This window comes from Electrophorus electricus, chromosome 26 (assembly GCF_013358815.1).
Source record: "Electrophorus electricus isolate fEleEle1 chromosome 26, fEleEle1.pri, whole genome shotgun sequence".
Lineage (NCBI taxonomy): Eukaryota > Metazoa > Chordata > Actinopteri > Gymnotiformes > Gymnotidae > Electrophorus > Electrophorus electricus.
In genome coordinates, this window is record NC_049560.1 from 4022091 (window position 1) to 4046306 (window position 24216).

General features: G+C 45.8%; 2 protein-coding genes across 4 annotated transcripts; one reads left to right on the forward strand and one right to left on the reverse strand.

Moving 5' to 3' along the window:
• Positions 1-2694: 2694 nt before the first annotated feature.
• On the reverse strand, positions 2695-15190 carry cbarpb (CACN subunit beta associated regulatory protein b). 3 transcript variants are annotated; one of them, XM_027008129.2, is made up of 10 exons: positions 15112-15190; positions 13152-13224; positions 11562-11707; positions 9770-9849; positions 9459-9621; positions 8714-8885; positions 8202-8354; positions 7577-7805; positions 5728-5929; positions 2695-5176 (listed from the first exon to the last, which is right to left on the reverse strand). In XM_027008129.2, exons 2-10 carry the CDS (start codon positions 13197-13199, stop codon positions 3769-3771), a joined length of 2601 nt encoding a protein of 866 aa, XP_026863930.2. In that variant the 5' UTR covers positions 13200-13224; positions 15112-15190; the 3' UTR covers positions 2695-3768. The 3 variants fall into 3 exon arrangements, with proteins under 3 accessions (XP_026863930.2, XP_035379255.1, XP_035379256.1); XM_035523362.1 differs by having other exon boundaries at positions 7577-7829; XM_035523363.1 differs by lacking the exon at positions 15112-15190 and adding an exon at positions 13778-13902 and having other exon boundaries at positions 7577-7829.
• A 792-nt stretch (positions 15191-15982) lies between these two features.
• atp5f1d (ATP synthase F1 subunit delta) lies at positions 15983-19391 on the forward strand. The gene is made up of 5 exons (XM_027008126.2): positions 15983-16220; positions 16836-16989; positions 17406-17494; positions 18930-19071; positions 19259-19391. Exons 1-4 carry the CDS (start codon positions 16101-16103, stop codon positions 19050-19052), a joined length of 486 nt encoding a protein of 161 aa, XP_026863927.2. The 5' UTR covers positions 15983-16100; the 3' UTR covers positions 19053-19071; positions 19259-19391.
• The last annotated feature ends 4825 nt before the right edge of the window (positions 19392-24216 follow it).

Here is a 24216-nt window from a genome sequence, read left to right on the forward strand (position 1 = left end):
CTGGGTTGTGCCTTCACACATCAATTCTAGACTCTTCTCCCTGCACAATGCCACTGCACAGATCTATAATCCAATTGCCGTTTTGGCCTGTGGTCAATAATAACCATCACACTGTGATGCCTCTTAGGGCAAAAACTAAATAAAAATAGTTAACTTGAAGGCCAAAATTAGTGAAGCACTCCCCTCCCCAAATCCATGAAAAAACCTCTCCCAGCTTTAATGGCTTTGTTATAAATGCATTTTCAATGTAGCAGTGCTCTTATACCTATATCTGTGCAGTAGACTTGTAATGATACATTGTTATGAGCCTACAGTGATTCACCAGAATCTTTGAATGGAAGGAACGCACGTTACAGAAACAGGAGACAATATCAGTTGTTTGTGTTCTTAGACGGCCGAGTGATTGTCATCGCACTGCAGGCAAAGGGCCCTCTCTTCCTGGTTACTCCACGTCGCTATTGATCTAGAATCATAATTACTGCACAGCCATCCTTAATTTATTAGCCCGGCTGATATGAATATTTGATGTTCCCAGCAGAGTTTCGGCACCTGGCGGGGGTGGAGGGGAGCCCATAGCATTCTGGCGACGCGCTGTACTTCCACGGCCACAAGGCGTAAGGAAATTAGCCAGTAGAAGGAAGTCTGGATCGCTCTCAGCTTTATTGCTTTATTATGATGTTTAGTGTAGATTTGCAGGAGATACTTTGTTTTTTCAACTGGGAACAAAAGGACAAGTCATGCACAGATATAACGCGTCGTTCTTTATTGACTAGTTGGAAAATAAACCCAAAATAAACATTTACATTGGTTGGTCCCTCAAGGCTTAGAAGATCCAGAGTAAACAGATCGAGGTAAACAAAATTTGTTAGTTATTCAAATTTTCTGGCATTTTTCCTTCTGTGAATTGAGCTATTAAATGTCAAGCAATTATACAGAAATGCTTTAACTCTGTGGAAATATAGCTTGCAAAAGAAGTGTATACTTTCTCTGTTGGAAATATACTAGCAAAATCTATAGATTTTTTGGCCATAGACATATTCCTAGCAAAGTCTCATTAGTCAGCAAGACACACCCCTAAAATAAATAGACTTCATTAAAATATTTTAAAAAATATATCAGTACTAATATCATTTGATTTCTATTTTTATACTTCAAACAAATAAGCATCCAATATGTAATCTAGAATTTGGTACTGAATTTCTGATTTCAGAGAAAATGCATATCTTTACTAAAGCAGCTTCATCTCATGCAAAACAATGCACACTAATGCATCAATTTGACAGGCTACTTGATAGCAGACAAAACATATCACCCACGTATCCCCATTGGAGTCTAAACCTAATTAAAGCAAGACTATTCTAGAATCTGCAATGGGACACTGTTGTGCTTGTACACAAATTGCCCTTTGTACAAATGACCTATGACTGGAATTATACCGTGTTTCTCTCTGTTGGCTGTCCTGGATGGGTTATGGAACACAGCAAACAGCAGGTTTGTGCTAGCAGCAACGTAAGAGAACCTGGTGAATTCAGTCATACATAGTGTGGAGAGACTTAAGAAGTGCTGTCAGACACACAGGTCCATGTTAATGGTAGTTTTAAAGACATTTTATAAATGTTATATCTGTCAGTAACAATACTACTCACTTTCTATCTCTCTCTCCCTCTCCCTGTGTCAGGAAAATTTGACACATTGTTCCATCTAGGTCTTTGGGACTCATTATAAACTGCGTTCACCACACAGGCCAAGGGTCTTTATCTCCATTGTCTCTTGCTTTCAAAGGCAAGTACATCTGGAAAGCACAAAACAAAAGCAGAAAACTGAATTCTGTTCTAAATGACCAAAAAGACATTGAGAACGTTCACAAGCCCGTGAACCTCATCAGAGAAGATTGCGAATACTCAACACAGATCCACAAATAGCTTTTACCCAAAGCATTCGCTAATCACATCTATTCTCCACAGGAATCCGTGAATCGGAACTCCATGTTTAATCCTGTTTATTGGATAATTGGAATTGACTTGAATGGTGGCATTCGAGATGGGCTCCACTCGCATGGAGTTGTGTGTGGATGTGGAATTCACCACAAACAACCCCTTTGTCATTTTTCCCAGAGGCAGGAGGGAGAGATGGCGCAGTCACTGGCCTTTGGGGACATTTCTCTTTTGTTGTCTTCACATGAAAATAAAACGTTAATGAACGCATAGTGGTGGGCCTGTGACCAGCGTGCAGGAAGAAGCATTGCGTCCACATGACCCTAATCAAATCTAATACAGCACGGATGACCCTGGAGGCAGAGCAGGTCACACTCAGACTCACAGAGGCTCATCTCTGGGTGCCCCAGAGTGGGAGGTTTATGAATGTTTCCCACAAACATCATTCTGATTGCAGTGTGTTGATTAGGTTATCTGACCTATTTGGCACTAAATTCTTTAAGACCGTAAACTCTAGAATTTTCATTCTTCAAATGTTAAACCAAAAAACACACATAGATTAACATTAAATAATAAAATCATAATAAATAACGCAGAAATGGCATGGATTGAAAGAAAAGCTCAGAACGTTACAGTTATCCCATCAAAGGTGGTTTCTCCCCATTTGCATTTAGCTGACGCTTGTATCCAAAGTGACTTACAGTTATGACTGAGTACAACTTGAGCAATTGAGGGTTAAGGGTCTTGCTCAGGGGCCCAAACCTGGCAGTGGTGGGACCAGGAACCTTCCTATTACTAGTCAAGTACTTTAACCACTGAGCTACCACTGCCTCATCTCAGCAGTTCTGGGATAACCCACAACACTGTAAATGAGAAGGACACTTCACGAGGAACACCGTGCTTCCAGGACCTCAGATGAACATGCATACTTCGAGGTCACACTCACATCACAGCAGTGCAGCATACACACCTCAATTCATCCTGTTAAATTAATGAGATTTTGCATTATTTTACAGCCAGACTGATAAACCAGGGGATTGAACCGGAGCATTGGTTGAAGGACTGGATCTGTAGCACACTGGCTCAGGACATTAATCAAGGGGTTTGATAGATATTATTGATATTATTGATAGGCATCATTTGTGCTCACTGGTCCATATGCTAGGATTGCCTTTTACAAACTTAGACGGAACAGATCCAATGGCAGGTCCAACTATAAGGTTGAAACCCTACTAACAATAGTCAAGCATTGCCACAAAAGAGGGAAAACATATTTGCAAAAATATTGCTAAATGATTTTGCATTTGCAAACAGATGAAAAGAGAAGCACATTTGGTCATTGGATCATAGCGAATTAAGAACGTTTTGTCCAAATGGGGAGATGGTGAATGGAGGTGCAGAACAGAAATATGGCAAATCAATGCAAGAAGACACAATTAATCGAAAGTCAAATAGCACCCAATTTCACAGTGGATTACCTAGTGCAGATAATATATTGGCTTTTGAGCTCAACACACAACTAAATGGAGCCTGAAAAAAAGCAGTAACCGACACATTGTAATACTGTACAAAATTAACATAATGTCATGTCATATGGTGAGGTAAGGGTCTTGATCTCCACTTACTCAATACTGGAGATAAAATAGGTAGGAATTCCTCTTAAAAGCTGACCGAGGACCTGCTTTCCCCATCCCTCTCTCATAAGCCTAGCCCTAAAGTGACAATGCAACCTGGTTCCAGATGAGTTTCTGAGGGAGATTTCCACCAAGCCTTTGGACACTGAAACCCCTGCAGATGGGAGTGTGTTGTTGGTGGGGATGAGTGGAGCCATGTGCTACACTGGGCTGTGGTCTGGTGAGGCGTGCGTGGCAGTCAGCGTGCGCTCTGTCTGTTCCCTGCTCCTGTGCAGGCCCGAGTAGAGGCGCTCCTCGAGGCTGGCAGCAAGCTTACCGCTCAGCTCGGCTGAGACAGTCTGGGGGCCGCACCCTATCCCAGACAGCTGCGGGGGCGAAAACTCGCCTGCCGACTCAGAGGGCGGGCCAGTCTGTCCGGACTCCTCAGCCGGGACTTCTGGTTGGTCCGTAGTGCTGTCAGTTATAGAATGTCCACTGCTGTCAGTGCTGGGAGACCCATCCCTCACGGCAGCCTTGTGAGAAGCCGCTGACCTCTGGTCGGTCTTTGGCGTGTCGGGTAGGCCGGCCGAGCCTTCGCTGTTCTCTTCGTCCGGGGCGCTAACGATCCGCGGGAGCGTGCTGTGGTAACTGCTCTCAAGGGGGTAGTTGACGGTCTCCCCACGGCGGAGCGGCACCCGGTACCGGTCGAAGGACGTATGGAAGCGCTGGCCGGGGTCGCTGTGCTGCTTGGAGCGCTGCCACTGCTTGCGCAGGTGCACGCGGGAGCGGTGCTTGGGCCGCAGCGGCGACCCCTGCTGGTCAAACTGGGGGTCGTGGCGCAGGAACTCATGGAAGAGCGCATCCGTTTTCTCATCTATGCTGTAGTCCCGGCGCGAGAGGGGAGGCACATGGGCCCGTCTGTCAGGCTGAGTGAACATCTGTCCGTACGGCGACCACACCATGCTGCCCTCATCCAGCTCGGCCACTCCGTCGCTGCCCCCACTGGCACCCACGGGCTCCTCTTCCAGCTCCTCGTCAAAGATGTCTGTATCGAAGCTCTCACACACAGTCCCCCGATGACCGGAGCTGGTGAAGCAGCGTCGGCGTTCCCCGGCCGAGCCGTCCTCGCCGATGCCGTACAGCAGCTGCGCTTCTTCCGAAGTACGGCACGGGGCTTCGATGGAAGCGTACCCGCTGTCCATCTGCAAGAGCTTCCGGGTCCCCGATTCTCCATCGCTGCCCCTCTCCGAATCCCAGCTGTCCTGCTTGCGTGGTTTCTCCAGAGCCTCGTCCCGGGACAGCTCGCCGTCGCGCTCCGTCCCGTCCCCGATGTCCTGGGAAGGGTGTCTGCGCAGCTCCATCTTTACTGTCCTCATCCTAAGAGAGCACACGCTGTCTGCATCGCTGTGCACTGAATCCTTGTCATTGTTGCTGCTCTGGTCAGAGGAGACGTGCTTCTCCAGAGAAGCACGCAGGGTCCAGATGTCACGGTACAGGCTCTGGGGGTCCATGCTGTCCTGACGACAGCACACCCCGAGAGCCTCGTCTTGGGGCTCGGCACTAGTGCCGATAGCCCCGGGCCCTGTAGCCCTGATGTAGCTAGGCTCCACCATCACCTCCACCTCTAACCTGAAAAATGGAGCGTGAAAGGGCCATCAGAAACAAATCAAACACTTCATACAGACCCAGCAACGGGAGTAGGAGTACAGTGACGCTTCGATTGGTCTAATATATATATATATATATATATATATATATATATAATTACACACACACATATATATATTTTATTTTCAACAGCTTTCAGACAGACACGAAGAGATTGAAGCAGATGTTAGTGGTAAAGCACAGATGGCACGCGGCATTCTACGCCGCACGCAGCGGTCGAGGTGAGAGAACTACAGCATAACTGTGCATCTCCGTACATGTGAATGTAAAAGCGGTGAAACAACTTATAAGATCATCATGGACGACGCGCAGGCCAGCATACGAGACTCCTGAAATAATCCGCCGGCTGCTACTCGGCCCGTCTCCTGAGAACCACCCAGTCTCCAGCCCCTGCTGGAGCTCTGTGCCAGCACTCCAGCTTGGGAAGGCTGGATCGGGGGGGGTTGCGTGGCAGAGGCGGATGGCTGCAGTGGCAGACGGATGGATGGATGGGGGAAGGGAATTAAAGATACCTGCCGAGGGACGGTGGAGGCGTGGTCGTGGGGGAGAGGAGGCGGGGCGGAGGCGGAGCCGGCGACCTGCTCGGGCAGTAGGCCACGTCCTTAGTGCGGGCGATGTACTGGATGAGGTCGATGTGGCGGGTGCCCGGCTCGTCCTGGTCCGTGCTCTCGCTAGCTGCACGCTGCCTCTGGAACGGCCTTCTCTTGGGGGAACCTACGAGACAGAGAGCATGCTGGCAGCCCCGCACCGAGAACGCCTTTCCTACGGACCCACAGTTAGATGCAGCCCATGCTTCCACGTTTTAATGACCCTGTTTGTTCATAACCTGTCCAGTCTAGTGCAATGCTTCTGGGGAAATTAACCAATAAAAGAACCACATCTGCTCACCTCTTTATGGGTGAGCAGATGTGTCTTGTAATGAATCTTTTTCATTGCAATGTGTGAAATCAATGTTTTGATGCTCATGCACACCCCCACACACATACACGCACCCTGTCTAGCGATCATTATCCACTTCTCTTCAAATGAAGGTCATAATCAACCATTTTCTGAGGTAATGTATAATTTAAGAGCTTACAGGGCTATTCTACCATTTACTATAGAAGCCTAGAAGGGAACACGAAAATCATTTAAAACTCCCTTACAATAAAACGCAAAGAACATTTGTTGATCTGCCATATGCCTTCATCACGAGGGCGCGTTGAGTCAACAGGTTGGTCTGTTCCTTTCTAATGCATGAAATCACCGTCCACTCTAATCAGCCATAGTCCACAGATGCAGTAGATGAAAAAGTCCGTAGCCTTCTTCTAATGATAAGCACTTTGTTTTCTCGCCCTCGGGGCAGGAAAATGGCTGTTGTGTGTATTCAAATCACCGTTTCTGTTTACCGTATTACCATTCATGCTGCTTCCTTAGGAAAGGACAGAACTCATTATTGCACACGCTGTCTGTCACCAATCATAACACGCACATCTGCTTAGGACTGTATTACGCAGAAGACAGAAAGCGACACAGCACGTCTGCTTAGGACTGTATTACGCAGAAGACAGAATGCGACACAGCACGTCTGCTTAGGACTGTATTACGCAGAAGACAGAAAGCGACACAGCACGTCTGCTTAGGACTGTATTACGCAGAAGACAGAAAGCGACACAGCACGTCTGCTTAGGACTGTATTACGCAGAAGACAGAAAGCGACACAGCACGTCTGCTTAGGACTGTATTACGCAGAAGACAGAACGCGACACAGCACGTCTGCTTAGGACTGTACTACGCAGAAGATAGAACGCGACACAGCACGTCTGCTCTGCTGCTGGCTTGTAACTGAAAAGGGCTGCGTCATCCAGCCTCATCTCCGCAGGGCCGCTTAGATATTTGTCTTTTTCTTTTATTCCACAAAACATTTCAGTATCGAAAAATATTTAATGATGACACATGTGCTTTTACTGAAATAACAGGGTAATTCAAACGGTTATTATTACTGATCACCGTCATTCTGTCATGACAATAAGCCCTGGTATATTTATTTGTTGTTTTTATTGGATGGGTTGTCAAGTTAACCTTTTTTTGGTAATAAACAGACAGACTGTTAAAGACTGAACATAAAAACCAATGACATTTATAATACAGTCATAATGAAGTCTTATAAATTAAATATAAATGATATAAAAATCACCTGGATGAGGGTAAAAAACATATGTGGAAGCAGTTAAATAAAGATATAAGGCATTGAAAAGGTTAACAAAAGTTAACCCTTTCACATATATTTATGTATGTTTGTGTTTGGTTGGTTGTTTGACTGATTTCAGTTGGATCTTTTTGTCAGACAGATCTCCAACAGCAGGGGGGAGTGGGCCATACCTCTGGTATCCAGGCTGGACGCCCTCTGGCTGCTGCCAAACCTCCATCTCTTGATCTTGAAGTAGGGGCTGGCGCCCTCCAGACTGGCATGGCGTCGAAGCTTGGTGAAGAACTGCACCACTGGGCCCTGAGGGCCACTGACCAATGAGCAGGGCCGAGCTGCTGAGACAGACAGCCTCTCCCGGCCACTCCCTGGGCTGCCTCCATTCCTGGCCCCTCTCATTTCCATCTGAGTGGGGGTACCAAGCATTTCCTTTAATGCAACCAGTTAAGAGCAAATCTGTCAGTTCCTCACCAGAGTATTTGCGTCTAAAATAACGTTCCCCTTATTCACTCTTTAATCATAAAAAGGAAAAAGGAAAATGATACACTTTTGAAAAATGAGAGACAATTATGTAGCTGCCAATACGTAGGCACAGACAGGCATAAAGGACAGAGTGATCAGTGTGTATGGTGTTTAGAAACACATTCCCTCTCCTTGTTTATCCATCTACACACACAGCGCAGTATGCAAAGCAGCCTATAGCTCCTCAGTCATTTATAATTCTGGTGACCAACTTGTTTGGCTGCAGGTGGTCTTGGTTGCAGTTCTGGTTTCACTGGAGTGTGTGTGTGTGAGACTCACCAGGCTAGGGCTCGGAGGCTCAGGTCCAAGAGCTGGTGGGCTCTCACAGAACGTGGTATCCACAGTGGAATTGAGGGTGTCACCTGGCAAGGCAGAACTGGGACTACCGCTCAGGCTGATGAGGGCAGTTTGTGGCACCGGGCACAGCAGAGGCTGGGCACAGACAGATACACAGTGCAGCTTTACTGCCCGGGGTTTCACAGTAGGCCAGGCTTAGCTCACCAAATGTTCCTGGAGTCTCTCAAATTTATGCAACTATAATGGCAGCAGGTATCCTGTCTGCTCGTTTACAAGCACGTGCCAATCTTAAAGAACCCACTCAGGAGACAGGAGCCTTAGCACAGAATTAGTACCCAGAGCAATCAAATAATCTGCAGAGCAATGGCAGGGACTAAGAGTGATCCTCTGCTTAATAAACAGTGTGTCCCACAGACCAGCAGCCAGCAGTCCCAACCCACTACAGCACCAGTAGCACAACCACACTTCCCTGCTAGCTCCCCAGCGGGCATCACCTGGAATATGGAGAGGCTAGATTTAGTGACGGGGCGGGTTGCCATGGCGATGCTGTTCTCCGCTGTCTCACACTCGTGGATGGTGACGATCTTGAGCGTGGACGGAGGGAGGTGGAGGTGGGTGAGTCTGGCGTTCTTCAGGTGGTGGAAGTCGCCCTCGGTGAGTGTGTACCTGAAGCCATTGTGAGAGAGAGAGAGAGAGAGAGAGCGCAAGACAAAATGAGAGGGCACTCAGGACGGCCGCTTCGGACACACAGGAAAAAAAAAAAGAAGAAGCTGAAGAAGTAAACATGCCTGAGAGAAATGCACATTTGTACGCTACACATAGCGTAGCGTGGGCGTGCGTTACATGCAGATAACTCCTCTCAGAGGAAAAGCAGGCTAGGCAATGTAGCTAAATGAAAACAGATGATCAACTCTGTAATTCACATCACCTAATCCTGCATGCAACTATATTTTTATCCTGTCAAATTAGTTTAAAAATAGAAAAGATAAAACATTACCAAGTGTAAAGATGACCACTTCCTGTTTACAATACTCTACGAAACTGCCACAATAACAACATGTCCCAGTCAGACTTGGTTAAAAGTCAGACTGTGCCTGTCTTTGGCAAACATAGTGTCTACCATACGAAAAGAATGATATTAAGTGAACAGTCTTCTGGTCTGCTGTGTATTGACAGCAGAGTCCAGCACAGTTCGGCTCATCAGAGATCGTGGGAGGTGAGCGAGAGTGGGTAGCCAACCTTCGACCTTTCTCCTGCGCTTTCTTGCCATGGTCAAAGAGTGCTGCCTCGTTGAAAGACACCCGGCGGCCCGTGGTTCCTGTGGAGAGGAAGCGCTCGGTCTCCTCATCGTGGGAACTGCCTGCGGACACACACTCCACCTCGTCCACGCGGATTGTGATTTCTGCAGCAGACAAACAAAATACGCCACCGGCTGCGTTGGTGCAACACATACCAAGGCTAGATGATAGTCCACTTAACTGAACCTTGCTTATATTAGACATGATCATCTGTGAGAAGATATGTTATGAACAAAGCTAGGACCATCATACCATGCACTGGCTGGGTCTCCTCGAGATAGGGGGTGGTTATTTTCTCTGGATCATCTCTGGCTCTGAAGCATAGAATGAACCTTCCAGTACAGAAGGAAAACAAGCAGTCACATTTAGGTAAGGACGCAGATGGTCCTTCATCCCACATCCACAATGAAATGGCAGTCGAATGTGCTGAGTCTCGTGAACTCAGCCTACTGCGCTATTTGCATAAATGACACGCTGTAATAGATGTTTTCTGGTTGCAAGCGACAAGTTCTCTGCCCATATGGGTTTCTGTATCAGTGAGAATAAACTGGGGGGGGATCTGTACTCTGTGACTCTGCACCACTGTGTGCATTTGTGTGTGTGTGTGTGTGTGTGTGTGTGTGTGCATGTGTGTGTGTGAGACTGCGTGTGTCGGCACGTACTCCGCACACCAGGGAAAGATTAATCACGCCTGATGGCTGCTATGAGATCTCATTTGCCTCGTCGTTTGTGGGAGTTTGCAGCGCGGCAGGCCAGCCACTACAAACTGTAGCCAGCTCCCACAGTCAGTGCCTCTCAGCCACTACGAACTGTAGCCAGCTCCCACAGTCAGTGCCTCTCAGCCACCACGAACTGTAGCCAGCTGCCACAGTCAGTGCCTCTCAGCCACCACGAACTGTAGCCAGCTCCCACAGTCAGTGCCTCTCAGCCACCACGAACTGTAGCCAGCTGCCACAGTCAGTGCCTCTCAGCCACCACGAACTGTAGCCAGCTCCCACAGTCAGTGCCTCTCAGCCACCACGAACTGTAGCCAGCTCCCACAGTCAGTGCCTCTCAGCCACCACGAACTGTAGCCAGCTCCCACAGTCAGTGCCTCTCAGCCACCACGAACTGTAGCCAGCTCCCACACCCACTGCCTGTCAGTCATCACACACTACATTCAGTTCCCACACCCACTGCCTGTCAGTCATCACACACTACATTCAGCTCCCACAGTCACTGCCTGTCAGCCACTATACACCGTAAGCCGGTCCCACAGCCACTGTCTGTCAGTCAGCTCACCCTGCATCTGGCTTCTATAGCCTCATCAGCAGACAGGAATACAGTGAGAGATCTATTTATGGGAACATGTCTATTCCCAAAGAAAGGCCTGACTTACAGAACTAGGACCTTCAGCTCATGTGAACTGTGTGTGAACTGTGAACCGGACAAAGATCAGTGAGCACAAAATAAGTGAAAGAGCAGCTGTATAAGGACCGATCATCTGCATGTCTCGATTGGAGTTTGAATACCAGATCCTCAACCAGGTTTTATATACAATGGCAGTACCACCCCGCCCGCTCTAACTCTGCAGAGGTCTCTCTCTCAAAATGAAGGCCGCTATCACCGACAGCATCTCACATGCTTGCGGCTTCTCCGGCGTTGTGCTCCAAGGATTACACGTTTGTTACCGCCCAGTTCTTAAACTGTCTGAACCGGCCATGTATACTGCCAATGTAAAGCACTATTCTGTGTTCGTATATTGCCTGCTGTTGGTTGATTGGGGGGCCTCTAGCCAGTACAAACTTTGCTTCTGTACTAAAATGTGTCAAAGAAACTTTGAAACTAGCATATTATTAACTTTTATAAATTAATTCTGAATTAAAATAGAATTTAGTCATTGGTTGTAAAGTTTATGTTACACATAAGTAGATGTGTACAAATGCATTACATTATTCCAAGCTATAAATCTTATTGGGTGTCATATCTTTGCTCGCTGATGGGGTTTGTGTGTGTTCTTGAGTGTGTGTGTGTGTGTGTGTGTGTGTGTGTGTTTTTGCCTCACTGTGCATAGAGACGATCCCCATCGCAGCAGCGACGGCAGGTGATCAGCAGGACAGAGACAAGGACCAACGTCCCCCCCAGGAAGATGGACAGGAGGACCAGCAGCAGGATGGCGCCATCCTGCACCCCAGGCTCCAGGGGGAGCTCCTGAGGAAACACCACGGAGACGTCACCCAGGCAGGAGTTTCCACACTGGAGCATGCTTTTACTCAGGATTAAATTCTCTTCCTTAATCCAAGCTATCACATGACAATAACAGATATTTAAAATATATGGTACAGCAAACTGGTTCTGATGCTTAAAACTGGGGAAACTGAGATGGAATTATTTTCTGGTCAATGCGGAGCTTAAAAAACAGCTTTTCCTTGATCTCAAAACACATAGGCACATGCGCACACACAGTACTCGAGAGTTTGCATGAAAGCTCTTATGTTCTGTGTGGCAGGCGAGCGCTCGCCTCTCTGTGTAGTGGGCGGGGAGGGTGAGGAGGACACAGGTGTGTGTGCTTTTGTTCCTGAACTGAGCTGTTAAGTACAGTGTTCACTGCTTCGCGGAGAGGAGGGTTTTCAAAGACCCAGCAGTGCCGACCTGGTCCACCAATACAAGCACAATAGACACCAGGTTTCTTTCTCCAGGAGATCAAAGCCCATATATATTGCACAATGCCAACTGTTTAATTATCATCTATGCCCATATATCCAAAGAGACACCCTATAAGCTAAATTAATGCACAAGAATAAGAAATGAATAAGTCTGTGGACTGTACATGTTCACCATGCAATTATCCTCCCTTTCTCTCTTCTAGAACAGACTATATACCTCAACATCTGAGTATTAATTGTCTGAACGACTAGAGCCAAATTAATGGATGATACTATTTGGATAGCAGGCAGGCAAAGCCGTGAAAGGCATCGTGTTAAAGTGCAGGTCTATTACATTACCAGTGACAGAAACTGATATAGCACTGGTGGATCCAGAATTAATGTAAAGGCCAATAATTCAGTCATTAACTTACTAGTGCTTTGGTAAGAGAAAGAAAGAGAGAGGGAGAGAGGAAGATGCTTTCTATAGACCAAAGCAGAAAAGGGATGTTTCAGTATAAGAGTTTGACACAGTATAGACTTTAACTTAGATGCACTCTTATAGACTAGGTATAACATGAATCCAGAACCGTTAGAATTTAGGAAAAGATCAAAGTGCAGAAAACAGCAACAGAGTGGTCATCAGTTATAAATGTCTTCTGCACTCCTGCTGCCATTGGATGTAAAGCACCAAATATAAGAACGCAAACCTTGGCCAATCGTCAACACTGCATTTCTCATTAATAAATTAACACAACTGATGCTGATAACTGACGATACCATAAGCAATTCTGATGTGCATTGCATTCTTTGTCTAAGCTTTCTACAGCTCTGCTCGACTAAAAGTTCTCCTGCGTCGCTAATCTGTTTAAACCTGGCCGTGAATTCAATTACTGCGTGCACAGAACAGGATATTTTCTTTTTGCATCTCTGGAGATACTTCTGGAGAGAGACTGGAGGTAATGAAGAAGAGCAGGAAGTGTGAGGGGCAGACCGCGAGGGGGACTTACTGTGGCGCTTTCTGTTAGGTTGTTCCAGACGGCCGACTCATTGCTCATGGTCCAGGCCGGCAAGTGCGTCCCCCTGAGAATGACATGCAGCTGTTTTTATTACGGCTCTGCAGGAACACGGAGTGGTTTGATTTCCAAATCTCTGACATGGATTAACGTCACTTTGAATGGCATATTCTGCTGTCCTGAGGTGCACACAGAGTCCTGCTGTTCTGCCTTTATCTTACTGAATGATTTCAGCCCAGGCTGTAGTACAGGTTTATGAAGAACACAGGACGCCGTCTGCCTTCAGCATGATGCAATGGCCATAGAAAACATGTAAACACAACATTAACTTCCACAACAGATCATACATCTGAAGTCCTGCTCTCCTGACAGTCTTTCCTGTAAGATCAGGGTTCAGCTTTCTGGCAGCTCAGGCCTGGCAGCTTCCTCTCTGATGTCATTATTGCTGCAGCTTATACCTAAACCACATTTCAGTGTCTCTCTCTCTCTCTCTCCCTGTCTGTCGTTATACCTCTCTCTCTCATTCTGTATCTCCCTATTTCTCACTCTCACATCATGTATTTGTCCGTCTACCACACACATGCACACAAACACAAGCATAAAGCCACATTCACACTCACCTTCCAAGCAGGTCCACTTACATAGCAGGCAAACGAGAACATGCAGAGAGATGAGTGCCCTGTCTGTTTCCTCAGCGCCAAGGTGCTGCTTGAAGTCAGTGTGCGCGCATCTGTGTGCACGCGCGCGCGTGTGTGTGTAAGCATGTGCGAGTGAGAGCGTTCCGTGTGTGCCGTTGTAAAGCTTCTGGTTCCTGCTGCATAGTGGGCCAGCTTCTGCCCACCCACCTGGTGGTACAGCCTCATAACAGCTCCACATTATCCTCATCTCTCTCTCTCTCTCTCTCTCTCTCTCCCCCTCTCTCTCCCACCCCTTTCCAAAGCCTTGCTAGCCCACATTAAATGACTAAAATATTTCACGTTCTGAATATCAAAATCACACAGTATAGTACATAGCTATTAGAATTCAGAACTCAGGCTCTCCGGGGGGGGGGGGGGCATTTAATGAAGCATGTTGACTTTTTTCCAATACAAATATTTTAATATAGGCACTGATCAGTGATGTAGACAGCTTTACGTCAGTAAGGGAGTTAACTTTTAACTCTTCCGTCCATTTACATTATAAAGAAGTGCACTGCTTGACTCTGGTTAAGAAACATAAGGGATACAATTAAATATTAAATATTACAATACTTTCACATATTGTAGAATTGTAATGGTGAGGCAAATCAACTACTGTGTAACATCATAAATGACTGATGATCGAGACAGTACCCAGGGTGCAGTTGTTGGAACTCAACTATAAATTATTTTTGCAACGTTCGCACAAAAACACCCTTGCCGAGAAGGTGAACTGCAAAGCATGATTGAAACTGCTTCTGCTGTGAGCAGCACAATCGCCCTGGCTGTTGCACACTATATTTATTAATGATGTATACTATCCAATGAAATAACTCAACATCCACAGACATGTCTTTTATTTCGATGGGATACGAACTGATGACATAATGCTGACATCATTTCAACTTCAACAGCCGATACTTCATCAGCACATAAACCTGGCAGCGAAGCGAACTGTCCCGGTTGAGAGACAAGAAGCATCACTAGCGTGATCACTATGCCCGTTTTGATCTTTTTGCCTGATGCTTTAGTTCACCACGCGGTGTTGATCATCCGATCCCTTAGCTGATAGAACAGGCAAACACGACCGTCACGCTTTCTTAAGACTTTAGAAGCGACGAGATTCTTGGATTACGAGCCGGTTACATGCAGAGGACAATGAGCAGTGCAAAAATAGGCTACATAGCAAAAAAAATAATAATCGAAATGACAGCAGTTCAAAAGAAACAAATAACATACACAGCGCAAATAAATAATCACATAGGACATTATCTTACCTATTTATAATGTGTGTGTCCCATGTAAGAATCCTTCGTCGAATGCAAACGAGCTTCTCACACCACGTTTATTTCTAGTTGAAAGCGATATGTATTTATGAATGAAACCCCAGCGTTAGACACACCCACCCACCCACCACTGATCCAGGAAAGCACCGTGTGACGTAGAGGGGGAGCTGAGGCGAAGGAGTGACAAATAAGACAGGGTTCCTACAAGAATGTATAAGGAGGTGCACACAAATCTGTCAGGGCACAAATCATGCCAGTAGCGTATTAGTTAGGATAGGTAAACGTCCAGAACGTGCCCATTACGTTCAATGAACCGTGTTACCTAAACCTCTGCTTAGTCATGGTTTAATTTAATCGGCCAATAAATGCAGGCTGCATCTGATAAATATATGAATTAAGTATACCTAATTCCGTTAACCTGTTGTGACTGCTCTGATCAATGGTCGGAATTAGGTAGCTCAGCACAGCCCGTGTTTAATTGAGGAGATGTGGAAGAAGAAAACGACAGAAAACTAGCCGTGTGTTTATGAGCAACGTATTGTCGAGCCTTGTTAACCCCAATTGCCAGTGACCATCTTTCCTGGTGACTAGGCGCCACCCTCTGGCAAACAAGCACACATTCGACCAATTACAATAAATTGTTGCCTACTACAATTTGTCGAAAATTATTGTTCGGTTTATGTATTGATATAAGGTGCATGTCAGGTCAACTGAACAAGTTATTTTTGACAAGTTATTATGATAAAAGTACAAAGTTGCACCAAGAGTAAACAACCGGTCTCTGCATACAGGCGTTTACCTATAGAGAACTACATCTCCCACAACTCGCATGAAGCCTGCGGAGGCTCATGGGTAGCTTGCCTGTGCCCTTGTGCTATCAGCGGCGCAGTGAATGACGGGCTTCTTGCTCGGGTTGGGGATCTCAGGCTTGCACGTATATATACATTGTAAAGGTCCGTTTATTCACGTTTAGGGGAAAAATGATGGCAGCAAGGCTTCTCCTTCGCCGTGCAGCCCCTGCACTGAGACAAGTGCGGGGTTACGCCGAAGCAGTCACTTCTGCAACCCAGATGTCCTTCACTTTCGCCTCGCCGACTGAGGTAGGGACACTCGCGGAAGGGCCTCGGCCTGTTCCAGGTAGTGCACGGATCTTTGAAAGTCTAAGATGTTATCAGTGACATAAAACACATATCGTGTTCCAAGTACACCCCGGTTTGAGATCAAGTCCTGCATCCTGAGTGATGTTGCGGTCATTGGTTTTATCGCTAGCGTCACCTAGCACGGACACAGCTCCGTTAGCGAGGTTGGGTGGCGAGCTAACGCTACCGACGTTAAGGTTCATGTGCATTAGCTGCATAGCTAGCTAGCTAGCTTCCGTTCTAATTTGAATTTAAATTCTAATTGAAAGTATTATGTATTTTCTCGAAAACCTGTCGACGGCACGGGTAAATGTAAACGGTTACGTTAGTTAGCTAGCTAGTTAACTTAGAAACCGTAGTTAGCTAGCTAGCTAACTTACTCTCTTAACATTCCGTTGTCTGGTCATCTAGTCGTCATGGCAACGTTCATCTTGGCTATGGTGCAAATCAAGGATGAGTAAGTTATTTAATAAAACGTAACACGGTGATTTCTGTATTCTTGGTAGCGATCTAACTGACTTTTCCTCACAAACGTCTCTCCGTCTGTGCGTGTCCCTGACGTTTGTGTCTGTGCAGGTGTTCTTCAAGGCAGCCAGCGTAAAGCAGGTCGATGTCCCCACGATGACCGGCGCTTTCGGGATCCTTCCAGCCCACGTCCCCACGCTGCAAGTGCTGCGGCCTGGGGTGGTTACCGTCTTCAGTGAGGACGGGTCTTCATCTAAGTATTTTGGTACGATTTTGCCCTCAAGTGTTGTGTGTTGATCTCTTTAGAGTAGAAAGCTTCTTGTTGCATTCTTAGGTTAAATGATAAATGCAGGTCCATACCTTGATTTGAAATGACATGACCCTGAGTCTCAGATTTCTCTGATCCACATAATGTAACCTTTTGTGCTAAAGGAATACATCAACAGTATGGCTAGTAACCCCCCTTTTTTTCTTTTTATATATATATATATATATATATATATATATATATATATATATATATATATATATATATAAAATGTCCATCATTATTTATTTATAAATCAGTGACCTCTGGGCCCTTTGTAGTGAGGACCTGAGTCTTCCTCCTTCAGTCTTGGTGCTGTGTGTATGTTTGGTTGCATGGTCCTTGCAGGAATCTTTGGTGTGTTTGTGTTGCAGTGAGTAGTGGCTCAATCACTGTCAATGCAGACTCATCAGTGCAGCTGCTTGCTGAAGAGGCCGTTCCTTTGGAAAGCCTGGACCTTGCTGTAAGAGACACCAACAAATCATATGGTTTTATTTCCATTCTAGACATCAGTGTTTCCCTGTTCCAGCCCCGGTGTTCCCCAAACTACAGTTTACTGATTTCCAACAAACCAACAAAGAGTTATCAATGGGTGTTCTGAAGATAGGAAAACTGGAAACTGTACAGTGCAGGAATGCTTCCTGTTGTGCACTGGGGAACTACTATATGTGCATATCTATAGTGAATATATGTCAAACCAGTACATTGTCTTACCAAATAACTAGTTATTATCTAGTCATGAATATATTTTCCTATACTTGCACCATCATTTTGCTTATTATGTAAGCAATACTGGTACATTTATATTATGAAAATCTTGTATCCCAAGAACAGTGAACATATTTAGTGAAAACTGAAAACCTGTTGTGGTGTTTTTCCATCATCTGTCACATTTTTGGGTTTTGCTTAATGACGGCGATGCTTGGAACAACTGGACCTCCCCCGCGTTCCTCAGTTAAGCAGTTATGGCAGACCCAGATGGTTTTTAGCACAAGCAAGTGTGGTGAACCTCTCACCACTGCCTCCCACCTTTAAACTCCAGGGTGTGTGTGTGTGTGTGTGTGTGTGTGTGTGTTTTTCTTGACCTGGTTTTAAAGTGCAGCCCTACAATTAGTTGTTTTTGCTATTTAAATATCCGAGTTGTAACTGTCCCTGTTTAATCTCCATAAACATCAAATCACCTGATTCCTTTATTAATTGTCTCCACTATAATAAATATAGATATTTATTTAATATGGTTGAGAAACTTTTCATTCTAAATAAACATTTTTCTTTCTCTCTCTCGCTCTCACACACACACACACACACACACACACAGAGAGACTTGTATGAGAGAGAGAGCAAGCTTTTTCTGAAGTGCACTGTCAAGTTTACTCCATCGAAAAGAATGACTTTTGATTCTTCCCAGTGATGCTCGGGCGTCTGTGTGGTTAATAAGGAAGGAAAGGTCAGTCCCCATCGAAGTGGAGCAGATGTGTCACATCCCCACTGGGAGACCTTTAACTTCCAGCAATGTTTGGCCTTTGCAGCGGTGTAATCGCCACCATAACAAATGTCCCTCTCAGGAAAGAGGTCATGTTGATGTGCTGCAGTATCGGAGGGTTGTTGCCTCGCTCACCCATCCCAAATACGTTATAGTTCTTTAACATTTAGTTTGACCTCACAAAAAGAGCCTTTTCAGCCTATTTTTAAAAGTAATGCGCAGGCTGTGATTCACTCGTCACATGCCGGTGGAATAAAGTAATCAGTGAGGGGAGGTCAGGCGTAGCTGCTGAACAGTTTGTCGTGTCGAGGTTTAAGCGATCCCTCATGTCGCCATTAATTTAGTGCGTTGTAAAGACAAAAGCGAAAGTCTTTCTCGAGACTCATGAGAGGGTCCGAAACGATTTCTTCCACAGGCAGCGAAAGCTAACCTGGAGAAAGCCCAGGCAGAGCTGCTCAGCACTTCAGACGAGGCATCCAAGGCAGAGGTCCAGATCAGCATAGAGGCCAACGAGGCCATCGTCAAAGCTCTGGAATAACGCTGCTGTGGGCTTGCAGGTACGGGACCCAGCACTGTGCTCCCAGGGCACTTCTGTTCCTGCTGGACTATAGTCATGGTGCCCAACTTCATGTACATGCTAATAGTAAGGGGCGGAGTGGGATGCTTGTTAAAGATGCACATTTTTCTAAAAGAAAGGACAATTAACTACAACAGACGATGGCTTGCACGTTTATTTGTCTTTAGGTTGGAAGTTGATGTGGGGGAAAAAAAGCCCATCTTTATCGATTTCCCCATCACAAGTGACATCAGTAACTGCAAGTCAAGCTGATTACTTTGTACAGTGGATGAATTTACCAATAAATGTGTTTGGAATTAACTGCTGTGTTTGGAGTGAATCCCTAGTGCTGAGACACTAAGGTTTATCTGTAATTTCCTTAATGTCTTGTGCCTTTCATTTGATATAATGATACAGGCGATCACTGATAGTTCCATTTAGTGCCAAAAGGGGGCAGTAGGGTCCTGTGGAAACCCTGTCCAAGGTAGTTCCTATCAAATTTGTTAGGCATTCACTAGATTTACTCAAAAAAAAAAAAAAGTCTGGGCAAGTGCTTTCAAGTCGTTAGGTTTTGCTGAGCTACAGATGTTGATGTACTATGTTACATTTCCAGTTTTAAACAAGGAGCACTTCTTCCTATTGCCTTCCTGTCTTCTCTTTGCTTCACCTTACACTGATCTCAGACTCTTGTGGTAGTGCCAAGGGTACTGCCCATTGAAACAGGACTCTGTGTGAAATAAAGCTTTGGGAACTTCCTTAGATGCAGGTTAACATCTGTGGAGCCGTGATCAAGTGCCGACTGGAGCTTTAGAAGACAAAACCGCAACATCTTTTGCAAGTGTTGAGATCTGTCAGTGTAGCATGCCATAGCTTGCTTCTGCCTCGTGCACTGGAGTATTATACAAGGTCTTTTCATGAGATCCTATTGTACTATAACCCTAAAACATAGTGAAAACAATACAACTATAAGCATTGTAATGAACGTCTACCACTAACAGGTAGGTTCAAGGCCATTTGGTTTGATTAAAGATGAGTGTGTTTAAACATGGTAAAATAATATGAATGCAGTGATATGAGCTGTCTTATGTAAGAGGATTGTGTAGTAGATGATGATCTGTTTCCTGAAGCTGTAATGAAAAACATTCTGCGAAATGGCACGTTTTCATTCAGGCATCTACTTTACAACCTCTTTTCTGTCTTAAAGCAGCCTTGTGGGCATAATACGTAGACTAATTCACTGTATGAGTCTTTTCTGGGATGCCGGTTTGGAGTATCTAAGCCGTCATTGCTGAGCAACGTTGCTGCGGGGCAAAGTGTGCTGGAGTTTAGCTGGTTGCCATAAATGTGGGCTCAGGAAGTGAGCAGTACCAAGGAAAAAGATGGGAGGGGCACTTCTCATTTCTTGCCATCTTGTCTTGCGCAGCTACATTGTGCCTGTAAGTAATTCACTGTAATTTGCTTCGAACATATTTCTGGGAATTAACGAGGATTTTTCAGTGGTGGCTAAATCCGAATAATCAGAAAGAAAGAACAAGCTCAGTGCAGCCCCTGCTGGTGTTTAGAGGCTTCCTCTTCATGCTGATTGCTGGAGCCTGTAAAGGTGCTGGGCGCCCTTCAGAGGGTCGTGCCGTCCCGTCCTCTCCCTGGTACCAGAGGCCAGAATGCCCCAAGGTCAAGCGCCACTGGTGGTACTCACTGTTGTCTTATTGTCTGGTTAGAGGAACGTGAACCCCACTTGTTGAACCCCAACCGTCCTGTGTGTTCATCAATGGAGGCAAAATGCACAGTGTTAAAAACAATACAGGGCAGTTTTTCTGCTGAACCTGCAAATCTGCCTGCCATATCTAAACTAATTATGATCAGCTTTATCCTCAGACTAAATGCTCTTGTATTTGTGTGTATGTTTCCTAAAAAGGAGGTGGTCTCATATAAAGTTTGGTAGTTCTTTCTTAGATGGGATGCTTTTGCATCACATACTCCAGGCCCTAGTTGGAGGATTATTCATATTGGAGTAAAATTAACCTTTAGTCATATAACTGCTCAGAGAACTAGTTCCTGCATGCCACAAGATTGCCACAGAATTATAATTCTATAATAAAGCAACCTTTGTTGGTATGTTCGGTTCCATCTTTATCTTGGCTTATGTTCTGCTTGTGACATGCTATGAGAGGCCACAGATATATGACTAACGCTGAGTCTATTATTACCACAAATTAAACTGTCTGTGTGCAGCTGTGGCAGAGTAAGCAGTGCATGATGAGAGGCAGGGCCGGGCTGGTGCCTCCCAGGGCCAGCCCTGCCTGTGCGGGGAGCGGCTTCGCTGCTGGGCCCCACGTTCACCCTTAGGCAGCTTTACAGCAAAATCTGTGGCAGCCTTGAATTCCCGAGCACAAAGTGTCACATTCCAGTTGAGCGAGGCAGGCAGATTGGGGGAGTGGTACAGAGGGTGAGGCCATGGGTACAGGGCTCTGTGGTCGAGCGAAGCCCACCCACCATTCACACTCATCATAGACCAGAAACCATACTCTGAGTTTTGCCATGCTTAGACTCAGCAAGACTCAATGCTGGCAACGTCGCCAAGTGGTAGATGGTAAACAGTGAAAAGAGGTAATGAGTCAGATTTGCCAAATGCCACCTGAAAGTTCTAAAGCGCCAAAAAAGGTTTGAACAAAATTCCTCCCAGCTAATGTTAGCTTTGTTGTTACTTCTTATGAAGCAAGACATACTATATGCAAAACAAAGCTTGACTTGGTAAACTCTTTGTACTTTACTTGACTGTTGACGCCCACAATCTGCCTCCAATTGCAACATGACTGTTTTTATGGCAAAAGGCAAAATTTTCCAATCAGTCTTGCACGCTCTCTCTCCCTCCCACCATCACGGAGCCTCTCGTAAGATGTCCATCTGGAGGACAACTCGGATTTACTCCGAGTTGCATTTTTCTCTGACCTTAAACCAACCTCTCAGCCCTCTAGACCCAGTGGCACGGCTGCTGTGGCATTCCCTGCGGTCCACTGTGTTTCACCCTGGAAAATTACTTTTCTTTTTCTAATGACTCAGTGTACTGGAAATGCATGGAATATTGAACTCCAGATGATAATTTACCAGTATTATGATCTTAACACCAATTCAATAAAAATGTTTAGGTGGGAACTAATTGTTTTTGTGTGAGTCACTCGTTTTCTCTGTGTCATAACCTGGGCTAAAGGCAGAGAGTTCCCCTGCTTTCCTGATCACATGTCTCCATGCAGAAGCTCATGGAAAATGCTATCAGGCTAGTTTCCACTCTGAACCGGCTAGGCAGACATGTTCCTTTTACATGCTTGTACTGGTTCAAGCAAGACTGGGATTGCACTGCAATCCCTCTTGTATGCAAATGAGGCTTTCCTTGCAGGCCAAGGCAACAGGGTCAGTCCCAGGCAGGCCTATTGATCAAACCCTGCTGACTAGCTGGTATTAGGTCCATGTATGCAATGGCAGCTGGCAAAAGAGAACAGCAATGGCAAGCAACGCTGACGTTTATGGAGCACCTGTTGATGGCAAAGCATGTTGACGTGAGCTGTTCAACATCTGAGCTAAGAGCTGGGGAAGAGTCCCCCCTCAAACCACAGGTCACCCAAAGGCCAGTGAGCTGATTTACGTGCAGCCCAACAGGACTGCCTGTCCGCCGCCCGTGTGCGCCATGACTGTCATGCTGGACAGTGTCCCCAAGGAGTCTCAGCCTAGCCTGTCTGCATCAACGCCAGTGCCCGTGCCGAAACCTAAAGGGCATCGCGGATGGACGGATGCGCGTGCCACCCGCCCGCCTGGCTATCAGGATGCATGGCCTTCCTGTTGAGCACGACGTGTAGGTTGAAGAGAACAGCCTGTCGTGGCAAAACCCCAAGCCTGCGGCTGCGCACGTGGTTCGGGCAGGAAGGACGATAAGGCTGCCTGGAGCACATGCCCGCTCTCTCCCACCAGCTCCAGAATGCTGATCCAGCGCTTAAAGGCAATTTGGAAAACAGACCGTTCGGAGAAGACTAGAACGAACCCCAAATATATCCCAGCCAGGATTCTTGGAGCCACTTGAGCATGGGCACATATGTGCAGCGTGCCATGGGCCAGCGTTGACCGCGCAGCTTTGCGTCAGTAAAGGAGGAAGTTTGGTGGGGAATTACGGATATTGGAATACAGCAAATGCTGTAATCTCTGACCTTTGCACTGGACACTTGATGCATGTCATTCAGCTCGTTGGTGTTTGAACGTGTCATGGTGAGAAGGGAATACATTGGAATGACAGAGGTGGGTAATATTAGCTTTGCATTATAAACATTTTTTTTTTTTACAAAGTTAGCACCAGATAGGTCAACAAGATTATAAAAATAGACATGTCATGCTAATTATCTGTGAAGCGGTAGTTGACCTGTTGCTGCCAGTGTCAAATAACATGAGCGGTAATTATATACCAGACAGGACTAAACATAGACAAGGTATTACTGAAGATGTTCTAAGAATCCCTACCCCAATATATAATTTTTAAATATCGGTGATAATGGAATTGACTGTAAACCAATGCGATTTGCTGCTGTGGCTGTAATTGTAGAGTGAGGGCTCTCAGCTGCGGGCTTGTTTTATGATGAAACTGCCTTTGATGCACGGCATTTGGTAACAACTCTCACTTTCACGTTGAGGGAGTCACAATGCTTCTAACCGGCTGAAGTGTAAAGACCGTGACAGCAGCAATATTGTACTATATGTTTTAATGTCTAGCTGACATTTTCCCATTAAGTGAAATGTGTTTTGCTAAATTAAAACAAGGCTGGTACTTATAATCGTCTTGTTTGCTCAAAACTAGTGCCAGCTACATGAAGCAGTATCGAATCGAATCAAATTTTAATAATAATTTTTAAAAAAGGGCAGTGAATTTCTTTCTTTCTCTGTTCTAGTCTGTTGGATTTACAGGTTTGTCGATTTCCCCAAACTATATAAGAACAGAAAGACACTGAGAAGCAGGGGGAAGCTAATTTGCCTGTAGAATGCAACCGCTCCTGTGGGCAAAAGGATGTTATGCAATTTGCCAAACAGTTCTGTTCTCCAAATCTGGTTATTGGAAACTCCAAAGACCGTTACTATGACCCTCTCCCAGCCCACACACACCCCCTCA

What these genes read in the sequence shown, in the direction of transcription:
- cbarpb (XM_035523362.1), bottom strand. Translation starts at nt 13,199, where the DNA reads ATGAGCAATGAGTCGGCCGTCTGGAACAACCTAACAGAAAGCGCCACA. An exon ending in GTCCAGCCTGGATACCAGAG is followed by an intron (nt 5,930 to 7,576) that starts GTATGGCCCACT and finishes TCTGTCTCGTAG; the next exon opens with GTTCCCCCAAGAGAAGGCCG. An exon ending in CCTCCACCGTCCCTCGGCAG is followed by an intron (nt 5,177 to 5,727) that starts GTATCTTTAATT and finishes TCCATTTTTCAG; the next exon opens with GTTAGAGGTGGAGGTGATGG.
- atp5f1d (XM_027008126.2), top strand. Translation starts at nt 16,101, where the DNA reads ATGATGGCAGCAAGGCTTCTCCTTCGCCGTGCAGCCCCTGCACTGAGA. An exon ending in CTTTCGCCTCGCCGACTGAG is followed by an intron (nt 16,221 to 16,835) that starts GTAGGGACACTC and finishes GTGTCTGTGCAG; the next exon opens with GTGTTCTTCAAGGCAGCCAG. An exon ending in GTCTTCATCTAAGTATTTTG is followed by an intron (nt 16,990 to 17,405) that starts GTACGATTTTGC and finishes TTTGTGTTGCAG; the next exon opens with TGAGTAGTGGCTCAATCACT.